This window comes from Solanum stenotomum, chromosome 3 (assembly GCF_019186545.1).
Source record: "Solanum stenotomum isolate F172 chromosome 3, ASM1918654v1, whole genome shotgun sequence".
Classification (NCBI taxonomy): Eukaryota; Viridiplantae; Streptophyta; class Magnoliopsida; order Solanales; family Solanaceae; genus Solanum; species Solanum stenotomum.
This window is the reverse complement of record NC_064284.1, coordinates 15,739,866-15,752,952: the sequence shown is the minus strand read 5'-3', so window position 1 is coordinate 15,752,952 and position 13,087 is coordinate 15,739,866. Positions and strand designations below refer to the sequence as shown.

At 28.4% G+C, this 13,087-nt stretch overlaps 1 protein-coding gene across 1 annotated transcript; it reads left to right on the top strand.

Annotated features, from left to right (window-relative positions):
* The first annotated feature begins 1,104 nt into the window (after window positions 1-1,104).
* Window positions 1,105-4,670, top strand: LOC125858731 (uncharacterized). Its single transcript, XM_049538546.1, has 2 exons — window positions 1,105-1,489; window positions 4,330-4,670. The coding sequence occupies exons 1-2, from the start codon at window positions 1,108-1,110 to the stop codon at window positions 4,668-4,670; spliced, it is 723 nt and encodes a 240-aa protein (XP_049394503.1). The 5' UTR covers window positions 1,105-1,107.
* Window positions 4,671-13,087: the final 8,417 nt, after the last annotated feature.

The window sequence follows — 13,087 nt, the reverse complement described above, 5'->3', positions numbered from 1 at the left end:
GATGACGAATGCTCTTTGTGGCGGGGTGGGGGAGGAGGGGTCCACGCGCGGTAAGTGCACAAATAGCCGATTTGCGTACATTATCTCCGAATTGTTCGTTGGTTGAATGATAAATATCAGGTCTTTTCGATTGATTTTGTTAGACAATGTAGGATTTATGTGTTAGCTATGATAAAGATTGCGAGTGTTTTTAGGGTACTTAGCCAAGAACACTGAGATGAAGAAGATTGGAAATGGGTTTTGTTTAGTTTAGTAGGTTGGGTTCTGGTTAAAAAAGAAATTGGATAATTTCAATTAAAATCGGATAATTTCAATTGATTTGGGGGTTTTCGTCCAAGGAGGGATATATTTGTTAAGTTTATTGATGACAGGGGTAAAAATAACTTGCTTTTAACGGTAAGGATACAGTCAACCAATAAAACAAAGTTGAGGGGTAATTTTAACCCTTTTCCCGATTTTAATATGTCAACTAGAAAATATGAATCCGGTCATTCAAAACTTAAAAGAAAAAGAAAAGTCGATAACTTGATAAAATCTCAAAAAGGTGCTCTTGATAAATTTTTGAAAAACAATGTTAAAATTAAATAAAAAAAGGTAGGAAAATGCTCTTTAGAAGAACAAGTTACTAACTTAGTTGAAGTTGAGTTAGATAATGATATAAACCAAAAAGAAGAAGGAGAGAAAATTAGTGAAAAGTCGAATGTAGATTCCCAAGAAAATCAAGAACTTATAAATGAATTAAATAATCATACTCCTTGAAATATCTATGATCCTAGTCAATGGAATATTGTTGATACAAAGTTAAGAGACTTATTAGTAGAAAATGGACCAATTAAAATTACCGACACATGTTTTTCAAAGGATAAATTTTTAAGGCACTTTTCTACTACATATTATTTTCAAAAGTTGGCAAATGGAGAAAGACATGAAAGAAGATGGCTAGTTTATTCCAAAGATTTGAATAAGGTATTTTGCTTTTGTTGTAAGTTATTTAATATGACCTTTAATGCAAAGAATAATAAGTTAGCTAATGAAGGTAGTAGAAATTGGAAAAATCTTACTACTAAGCTTAGAACTCATGAAACAACTAACCAACATATTATTAATATGAGTTCATGGATTGATTTAGAATTTAGATTGCGTAATAATAAAACAATCGATAAAAACATTCAAGACCAAATTAATAGAGATAGAGAACATTGGAAAAATGTATTGTCAAGAATTATTTCCGTCATAAAAACTCTTGGAAGAAATAATTTGGCGTTTAGGGGGGAAAATGAAAAAATCTATCAAGAAAATAATGGAAACTTCTTGAGTCTTATTGAAATGATTGCAGAATTTGATCCAATTATGCAAGAACATATTCGACGAATCAAACATGATGAAATTCATAATCATTATCTTGGACATAATATACAAAATGAATTAATAAATTTATTGGCAAGTGAAATTAAGAACAAGATTATTGAAAAAGTTATAAAAAAACAAAGTATTTCTCTATCATACTTGATTGCACGCCAGATACAAGTCATCAAGACCAAATGTCTTTTATAATACGGAGTGTAGATATTTCGACAACTCCAATAAATGTAACCGAATATTTCTTAGAATTCTTAAAAGTGGATGATACAAGTGGAAAAGGTCTTTTTGAAGTTATTTTAGATGAAATAAAAGGTATTGGACTTGATATTGATAATTTAAGAGGACAAGGATATGATACTGGGTCTAATATGAAGGGAAAACACCAAGGAGTGCAAAAAAGACTTCTTGATATAAATCCTAGATCATTTTATACACCATGTGGTTGTCATAATCTAAATTTGGTACTTTGTGATATGGTTAATTCTTGTACGAAAGCTATATCATTCTTTGGAGTGGTACAACGTATATATTCACTATTTTCTTCGTCTACTAAGCAGTGGAAAATTTTAAAAGATAGTGTACCTAGTTTAACATCTTAAATCATTGTCACAAACACAGTGAAAAAGTCGTATTGAAAGTGTTAAAGCAATAAGGTTTCAAACTCCACAAATAAGAGATGCTTTATTTAAATTAGAAGAAGTCAGTGATGATCCAAAAATTAAAAGTGAAGCTAATTGTTTAGCAATTTTTGAGCTTGAAAATTTTGAATTTTTATTGGGTAATGACTATTTGGTATGATGTATTATTTGCTGTAAATTCAATTAACAAAAGTTTACAATCAAAAGATTATGCATATTGATGTCGCTATAGATCAATTAAGAGGTTTAATCAAAAGATTATGCATATTGATGTCGCTATAGATCAATTAAGAGGTTTAGTTTCTTTTTTTAAAACATATAGAGAAGAAAGATTTACAAGTGCTATGATTTCGACTAAGGAAATTGCATTAGAGATGAATATAGAACCTGTATTTCGTAAGAAACGTGTAATTTATAGAAAAAAATAATTTGATGAGAATGTTGATAATGAAATCACAAGATCTCTTGAAGAATCATTTAGAGTTGATTACTTCTTATACATAGTAGACAAGCCATCTTTTCACTTCAAAATAGATTTGAACAATTTGAAGTATATGAAAATATTTTTGATTTTCTATCTAGTGTGAAAAAATTGAGATCATTAGATGATGAGAATTTTAAAAAATATTGTCTTAATCTTGAATGTTCCTTAAAATATAATACTCACTCTGATATTGACGGTTTAGACATATTTTCTGAATTAAAAGTGTTAAGGAAAATCATAAAAGTAGAAGACAATACTCTAATTGAGATACGCAATCAAATAAAAAGACTTGATTCCTTTCCAAATGCTTACATTGCTTATAGAATAATGTCAACAATTCTCGTAATAGTCGCCTTAGCTGAAAGAAGTTTTTCAAAATTAAAAATAATAAAATATTATTTAAGATCGACAATGTCTCAAGAAAGATTAAGTGGTTTGGCTATATTATCAATTGAAAAAGAATTATTAGAAGAGATTGACTACAAAAAAATTATTAACAACTTTGCATCTCAAAAAGCTAGAACAATAGATTTAAAATAAAAACATTTATATATATTTTTTTAAGGCCTCTAGTTTGATTTTGGCCTTAGGCCACCAACGGATTTGAGCCACCCCTGGCCATAACACCCAATTCAAACAAAGAATAATTTCACAAAACTCATTTTCACATAGTTTATCTATATTTTTTCGTGCCTTCGTTAATCAAAATCACAATTCTCTTCCTTTTTGACTCGTAATTAATTTTTTTTTCCGATTTCACACCCAATTGTTTGATATTTGCTTTACAACTTGTCAGTTGGTTATTACATATAGCATATTGTATTTTTTTCTTGATAAATATAATATTTAATAAACTGTATTATTTTTTATCTTACATAATTTCACACATCAATAATTTTGAGAATAAACTTACAATAGAATTATTAAATAATTTAAAACTATTTATTTGTACCCAACTCCTTTGATGCTAAATGGTTTGCCAGTAGATCAATGAGGGGGATTTAATTTTTAACCCACTAATTTATGTTAAAAGACAATTGTAGTTCAATAAGTGGGAAAATGCCAAATCTAAAGAATTTTTAATTCATTAGAGAGATTTTAAACCTTTTTCATATTTAAAGTACTAACAATAGAATATACTCTTTGGACCCGTTTGGTAGAAGGTATTAATCAAAACAGTCCATAGATTAAAATTTAATCCAACAAAAACATTGTTTGGTTACTTTATTTAACATAATCTATGGATTAGTTATACCTCATACAAGGTCTTATCTAATCCCTAGAAAAGGGAGGAATAACTAAATTCAAGGTTTAGCAATCATTGGATAAGACCCGTAAATGACTAAACTATCTTCAACTCTTTTTTCCTATTTTATTTTTTGTAATTTAATGCTCTTTTTTTTAATTTATATGAGAATATTTATAAATATTCTTTTAAATTCTCCAAATTCGTTCCATGTGATTTGATGATTTCACAAATTAATATTTTTTTCTCCATGTTTGATTTGTTATATTGGGTTGTTTTTTCATTTTTTTTTTAAATGTAGTTCGTCGATTGACCACTTGAACTATTTTTTAAAAAAAATAAGCTTTGTGTATTTAACAATTTAAGTAGCCTTAAATCTATGTTAAGTTCAAGGTATATTTGACCAACAAAAATATTAGAAATATCCGTGCTATCAAGGATCTCTATGATGGCATATCACACCTCAAAATTAATAATAATTTTAAAAATATATTTTAGTATTTAACTTGACAAATTAAATGAAATATAAAATCTCATAATNGTAGATATTTCGGCAACTCCAATAAATGTAACCGAATATTTCTTAGAATTCTTAAAAGTGGATGATACAAGTGGAAAAGGTCTTTTTGAAGTTATTTTAGATGAAATAAAATGTATTGGACTTGATATTGATAATTTAAGAGGACAAGGATATGATAATGGGTCTAATATGAAGGGAAAACACCAAGGAGTGCAAAAAAGACTTCTTGATATAAATCCTAGATCATTTTATACACCATGTGGTTGTCATAATCTAAATTTGGTACTTTGTGATATGGTTAATTCTTGTACGAAAGCTATATCATTCTTTGGAGTGGTACAACGTATATATTCACTATTTTCTTCGTCTACTAAGCAGTGGAAAATTTTAAAAGATAGTGTACCTAGTTTAACATCTTAAATCATTGTCACAAACACAGTGAAAAAGTCGTATTGAAAGTGTTAAAGCAATAAGGTTTCAAACTCCACAAATAAGAGATGCTTTATTTAAATTAGAAGAAGTCAGTGATGATCCAAAAATTAAAAGTGAAGCTAATTGTTTAGCAATTTTTGAGCTTGAAAATTTTGAATTTTTATTGGGTAATGACTATTTGGTATGATGTATTATTTGCTGTAAATTCAATTAACAAAAGTTTACAATCAAAAGATTATGCATATTGATGTCGCTATAGATCAATTAAGAGGTTTAATCAAAAGATTATGCATATTGATGTCGCTATAGATCAATTAAGAGGTTTAGTTTCTTTTTTTAAAACATATAGAGAAGAAAGATTTACAAGTGCTATGATTTCGACTAAGGAAATTGCATTAGAGATGAATATAGAACCTGTATTTCGTAAGAAACGTGTAATTTATAGAAAAAAATAATTTGATGAGAATGTTGATAATGAAATCACAAGATCTCTTGAAGAATCATTTAGAGTTGATTACTTCTTATACATAGTAGACAAGCCATCTTTTCACTTCAAAATAGATTTGAACAATTTGAAGTATATGAAAATATTTTTGATTTTCTATCTAGTGTGAAAAAATTGAGATCATTAGATGATGAGAATTTTAAAAAATATTGTCTTAATCTTGAATGTTCCTTAAAATATAATACTCACTCTGATATTGACGGTTTAGACATATTTTCTGAATTAAAAGTGTTAAGGAAAATCATAAAAGTAGAAGACAATACTCTAATTGAGATACGCAATCAAATAAAAAGACTTGATTCCTTTCCAAATGCTTACATTGCTTATAGAATAATGTCAACAATTCTCGTAATAGTCGCCTTAGCTGAAAGAAGTTTTTCAAAATTAAAAATAATAAAATATTATTTAAGATCGACAATGTCTCAAGAAAGATTAAGTGGTTTGGCTATATTATCAATTGAAAAAGAATTATTAGAAGAGATTGACTACAAAAAAATTATTAACAACTTTGCATCTCAAAAAGCTAGAACAATAGATTTAAAATAAAAACATTTATATATATTTTTTTAAGGCCTCTAGTTTGATTTTGGCCTTAGGCCACCAACGGATTTGAGCCACCCCTGGCCATAACACCCAATTCAAACAAAGAATAATTTCACAAAACTCATTTTCACATAGTTTATCTATATTTTTTCGTGCCTTCGTTAATCAAAATCACAATTCTCTTCCTTTTTGACTCGTAATTAATTTTTTTTTCCGATTTCACACCCAATTGTTTGATATTTGCTTTACAACTTGTCAGTTGGTTATTACATATAGCATATTGTATTTTTTTCTTGATAAATATAATATTTAATAAACTGTATTATTTTTTATCTTACATAATTTCACACATCAATAATTTTGAGAATAAACTTACAATAGAATTATTAAATAATTTAAAACTATTTATTTGTACCCAACTCCTTTGATGCTAAATGGTTTGCCAGTAGATCAATGAAGGGAATTTAATTTTTAACCCACTAACTTATGTTAAAAGACAATTGTAGTTCAGTAAGTGGGAAAATGCCAAATCTAAAGAATTTTTAATTCATTAGACAGATTTTAAACCTTTTTCATATTTAAAGTACTAACAATAGAATATACCCTTAGGACCCGTTTGGTAGGAGGTATTAATTAAAATAGTCCATAAATTAAAATTTAATCCAACAAAAACATTGTTTGGTTACTTTATTTAACCTAATCTATGGATTAGTTATACCTCATACAAAGTCTTATCTAATCCCTAGAAAAGGGAGGAATAACTAATCCAAAGTTTAGCAATCATTGGATAAGACCCCTAATTGACTAAACTATCTTCAACTCTTTTTTCCTATTTTTTTTTGTAATTTAATGCTCTTTTTTTTATTTGTATGAGAATATTTATAAATATTCTTTTAAATTCTCCAAATTCGTTCCATGTGATTTGATGATTTCACAAATTAATATTTTTTTTCTCCATGTTTGATTTGTTATATTGGGTTGTTTTTTCATTTTTTTTTAAATGTAGTTCGTCGATTGACCACTTGAACTATTTTTTTTTAAAAAAAGCTTTGTGTATTTTAACAATTTAAGTAGCCTTAAATCTATGTTAAGTTTTCAAGGTATATTTGACCAACAAAAAAATTAGAAATATACCGTGCTATCAAGGATCTCTATGATGGCATATCACACCTCAAAATTAATAATAAATTTTTTAATATATTTTAGTATTTAACTTGACAAATTAAATGAAATATAAAATCTCATAATAACTCAAGGGTATAATAGGAAAGAAACTTTTTCTAAAATTTTTAACCAAACATAAGATTAAATGGAATACAATGAACCAAACACTTGATAAAAATTAATCTTTGCATTACTAAACCCTGCATTACTAATCCATGCATTGGTAATCTCTGCATTATGCATCTTTGTACCAAGACCACTTAATACAATAGGTAGCACCCATCCAAATAAACAATTAAGTTTCATTAAAAAATACTTTATTTTTATAGCTTGAATTCTAGATTTTTTAAGGTTCTAACTAATACTTTCTCCGTTCTTATTTATATGTCGTTTTTAGTAAAAATAAATGTTCCTTATTGCTTGTCATTTCACAAAATCAATGCATAAATGATACTATTATTTTTCCTATTTTAACCTTGAGAGTTATTAACCTCATTTGACCAACATTGAAAACTAAGTAATTAATTTACATTCATAGAAAACTTAACTTTAAGTGAACACTAAATAAGGATACAATGGCAAACATACATAATTTCTCGATGGATGTGAAATATAAAATGATGACAATAGAACGGAGGGAGTATTTAATAACACTTATCATGCAACATTTATTGGTACTATAACTCAAGACATGACACTAGATATCCATTCAATTATTGTGTTATATTGCTCACGTACCAAATTTTCAATTGTGGAATCTATGGAATTTAAGTGCTCATATTGATTAAAATATGGGTTGTTATCCCATTATATAACCTCTAAATCTCTTCTAAATAATTAAAATTAAAATGTGTGGCAAAATTTTAAATTAAGATACAAGTGGCCTTTACTTTTGTTATATAAATTTTATAAAATACAGAATGAATTAGTCTCCATCTTAACCATTATTCCAATCAAAGGATGATTTGAGCATATGCTAAATTCCACATATAGCTAAATGGGGAATGAGATCGAAAGAATTTCAACTTTTGAAAAGTACACCAAAACAAAGTCAGACGTTAATATTTTCAATGAACTTTTAGTCACTTTGATTTAGGTGACATTTTGTTCTTTGATTCGAATTTTTTATTATTCAATTTAATCCTTCGTAAGTGCATACCGTACCAAATCAAAAGTAATTCGATTTATATAACATGTTACCATCATAGAGTTATATTAAACCGCTAGTTCTGAACTTTAATTTTGCAATTTAATTTGCAGTATTTATTCTGAAACTTTTTAGTGCATAATGCTTGTAAGTTGAAAGTGAGAGATCACACCACCAAAGATTGGTGGGCAGTATTAACCCCTCTATTTTTAATTATTTTTTTTGGATTTGAATGATACAATAATTAATAAAAAAAAGAAAACTGTTTGAATTATTGGTTTCATCCGTGAACTATTGACAGTCTTAAAACAATTCTTTACTTGACTAACTGAACTTAAATACAGTCTGATCTTGCAACATGAGAGTGAAATACACCACTTAATTATCGTCAAGTTTAGGAGTGTTTTCAACACTTCTCTCGACTTTATATTAAGAGTTTCATGCTCCTACAAGCGTACTTTGAGACCACTTGTTATATCATGTGTCAAATCAAGGGTGTATCTATAAGTAGAGTTAATCGAGTAGATAGGTGTTTTTAAGACAGTCAATAATTCAAGGACCGAAACTAATAAATTTTTTTTTTCTGACGAGAAGGAGTTGCTCGGATGGTAAACACCCCTCACTTTCAACCCGAAGGTTGTGAGTTCGAGTCACCAAGGAAGCAAAAGGGGTGGGAGCTCCTAGGGAGGGATTTAAAAAAAAAACAATATTTTTCTCGAAAAAATATCTTTTATATAGGTGTAAATTAAATTTAAAATAAAATAGCCTCCAAAACTTTAATAGAAATAGAATTCGTCTAGTAGAATACTACGAAATTTCTACGTCTACACAAACATGAAAAGACATCAAAAATAATTCTTAATTGAGTGAATTATAGATCATAATCCAATTTCCCGGAAGCTTCGTAGCCTAGTTGATAGTTCAACGTAATTTTAAACCAAAGCTTTGAATAATTTTTTGAAAAAGTATTTTCCACAATTTTCTTAATTCTCTGCGTTTGGGTATACTATATGAAATTATGATTTAAAATTAGATTAGTTTAAAGTTGAAATTTTATTTGAACCTATAATATTTTAAGTTATATATTTTTTAATCAATATGAAAATTCACAAATTGTGAAAACTATCAAAATTTCTACAATTCTTATACAATTACCAAATGAACAAACCATAGTTTATAAATAAGATATCACAATATCCTAAAACACTATGTTAATAAATCATGTATCTCTGTAAGTTTTTTATAAATAAATATTTAAGATTATAAACTTTAAAACTCACATAATTCTGTGAAGATTAACTAATCAACAATAGCCATAAGTAGTAATAACAATATATTTTTCTACACATATTTTTGATGTAAAATTTAATATTTTTGAACTTCAACTCAACACTATTTTATAGTATCATTTTAGTACGTGTACATCAAATTATTTCCTCTATCATGAACAAGAGTAGGCCGATGCCTCTATTGTGTACCCCATTTTATGAGGACAACATTCTCATCAAGCGTAATCTTGTGGTGGCCACTTCCACTATCCCAAGCCTTGTAGTTTGTATGAATTATTAAAATTCTTTCTAAAAATATTGAATATAAAATTATAAATTTTTAATATTCTTTTTAAATATATAAATCATCTCCATTTTTTATGACCAACTAAAATGAAAAATGTGCCCTATAAAATGGATAGAGATGTTAGAGTAGATAAAAGCCCCACATTGATTAGGGAATGAATGGATGGTTTTTGTTAGGACCGAAATAAGCAGGTGTAATGCGGAAGCTAGCAAAGCAAACTTCGAAAGATCACGAGTAAGAAGACAAATGTGAAATATATCAAAAGACACAAAGATTTAACGTGGTTCGGTCAATTGACCTACGTCCACAAAGGAGATAAGAAATTCACTATAAATATGAGAGAACAAAATATAGAGAGAAATAATATCAATCAATTCACTCGGAATACATGGGAGGTTCACACAAGTAATAACGTATCACTTGTGACCCACAAATTCTTCCCCTAACCAAAACTTTCGAAGCCCTTAAGACTACATTGTGAATGTTGATTTAGTTAGAAAGGGCAAACCTATATTTATAGAGTCATAAATTTTTTCTTACAAGAAAAGGACTAGCAAATCCTAAACCTTTTCCTAAAAGGAAACTTATTTATGGTAAGAAACTCAGGGCAAATAATACCCAACAGTTTTGGACTTGGGCAATCCTGCCCTCATGAACTAACTTTTGGGGTTGAGTTAGGCCCAAATATCATATCTTTACGAGAGAAAATACCATTTTGGCAGCCCCCAAAATAATTCTTGTCTATCTCAAACACCGGTAATTTTTACGTCTAATAGTCTATTTGATTAAGTTATAAAAAGGGTTAAAAATACTTATTTCAAAAAAAAAAAAAAAAAGGTAAGGTATTTCACTAAATTTTTGAAAGAAAATAAATACTTTTAAAAAAGTAAGTTATTTCGTCAAGCTTGAAGAGAAAATAAGTATTTATAGAAAATAACAAAAGTTGTTTTTCAGAAGCTAAAAGGAATTAAAAAATAATAATTTTTTTTTTGGAAAAAATATACTTAGAAGCCATTTTTAAAAGTTTGTCAAAATACTAATTACGTGTATTTTAAATTTATTAATCAAACACAATTTATTTTTCTTCAAAATAAACTATTTTAGATGTTTGATCAACCAGATTATATAAAACTTATATTGTTCGGACTCTTCAAAAATATCAAAGGGTGCTTGTTGGATTCACAAAAAATAGTGTCTTGTAGGAGAATTCGATACGGATGCGCAACTTAATATAAAACATAGAGAAAATAGCCAAATGACCCCCCAACCTATTGTCCGATTTTCAACTACACACTTATACTTTACGGAGATCCTATTACCCCCTTGAACTACTTTAAAACGATATAAATATCACCCTAAAACTATACACCCACATTCATAACTTGAAGTAGTGGGCACGCACTGCCAGCTGTCAGGCATATATAATAATTTTTTAAAAAATCTTTTTTTAGATTCTTCTTTCATCTTTATTCTATTTTACCTCTTTTCTTTTTCTTTTAAAATTTGTAATCGATATACACACACACAAATTGATCCTTCAAACTATAGATTTCTATAATACTTACCTTAAATCCTTCAATTGTTTTCTTAGCTTTATTAATTTCTTAAAATTTGAAGGGAAAAAAAACTATTGTTCTTCATTGTGTTCATCGAATTTGTGCAAATCTTGGAAGTTTGTGAATGTGATTGGGTTTGGTGTATTGAATATACACATTACTTGTTAATTGATTTCGAATTAGGTGTGAAGATTTAAGCCAAAAATCAGAAAACCACACTGACCTACGAAGCTATTAAAATAAAAAAATAAAAATTGTGGGTTGTTGGGTTTGAATCCAAATCTGAAAATTTTCATTTTCAATTACAAATTGTAGAGACTAAATTGAATCCTTTATGGGAATCCCATTGTTGAGTTCTTGAGTTTGAAAACATTTAGATCAATTGATTTGAGTTAAAGAAAAAAATTGACAAATAAGGAGGAAATACAAATCCATGGACAACCATTATTAAAGAGCTTCGAAGCTCAAGAATAAATTTTCAAATTTGTCGGTGAGTTCATCTTTTCCAGTGATTATTTCTTCCTCATCGCCGGCTCGTTCGATTAGTTTTTCTATCAAATATTAGGATTTATCATCTATCAGAGATGGGAATGTTGGGACTGCTATCTTCTTCTCCCATAGAAGTGAAAGGGATAGCAATTCCCTCCATTAAAAGGGATAATTTTTCTTTAAAAAATTAATAAATAAAACGAAAAAAAAGAGAAAAATATACAATTTAATTATAATAAAAATAGATAAAAATGTTCTTTTTTAATTGTTTTTTGTTTCTCACTCTCCCAAAGAGAGTGAAATGCATTTTCTATGCCATGTCAGCATTTAAGAGGTTACTTGATCAATTTTAAAGTAATTCAAGGGATAATAAAACCTTAGTAAAAAATAAATGTATAGTTGAAAATCCACACATAACTTGAGGAGGCATTTGGATGTTTTCTCTATAAAACATAAAACGGTAGAATAGTGCAGTTGGGCGTGTGGTTCACATGTAAGGCCAAGCTATCTGCCACTGGATTGTTATCCTTTCCACATAATTTGCTGCCATGAACACAAATTAAAGGCACACACCACACCACATCCAAAACTAAAAATAAAAAATCATGGCTTCCTCTTCTTGCTCTGTTTCTTACCAGGGGCGGAGCCACGTAGACCCCTTCGTCGAAAAATAATATTACATAGACCGTAAAATTTTGACTTTATATTGGTATATATAGAAATTGGACACCCTAAAATAACAAAATAATGCACAGTGGAATTGGCAATAGCTGGCGCAATCCCACTCTTTTCCCCAGTTTGATTCCCCGCAAGGGTGTTTCCCTTTTCTCTAATTGTTTTGACTTCTTCAATTCAATTAGAGATAAGGGTCTGAAAAATACCCAACTTTGGTCGGATTTGCTGTTGCGATACTAAACTTTCATAAGGACCTATTACCTCCCTAGACTATTTAATACCGTATTTTTCAAACCCTTATCCCATTCAATTAAGTAAATAAACATGTGTAATTTTAACATAAATGTTCAGTAGCTTGGTGGTTAATAGTGTTATGATTGGCTCTAGGGACCCAAGTTTGAATCCCACCTCCACTAACTATTTTTTCCTCAATGAAAATACATAATTACCCCATCAAACTTATACCAATTTTTGAAGTAGACACCTAAAGTTTGCGTGAGTCCTATTACCCACGAAATTATTTTAAAGTAACATATATACCTCCTTTTTCGGTCATTCTCAGTTGAAATAAGGCAGGTACAAATCACGCATCAACCCTAATCTACCACCTGTCATTCACAATTTAACTTTTAATTCTTTTCATTTTTGCCTTTAATTTTCTATTTTATTTCGTTTTCTTTCCTTTTTTGAATTTTTTCTCTTTTAAATTTCTACTTTGCCTCTGATCTCTCAAATTTGTTTTTTGAATTCC

Excerpts from the sequence above, each read along its gene's own strand:
- LOC125858731 (XM_049538546.1), top strand. The coding sequence starts at position 1,108 with ATGAGTTCATGGATTGATTTAGAATTTAGATTGCGTAATAATAAAACA. Across the intron at positions 1,490-4,329 it reads AAAAGTTATAAAAAAACAAA|TGGATGATACAAGTGGAAAA; the intron begins GTATTTCTCTAT and ends AATTCTTAAAAG.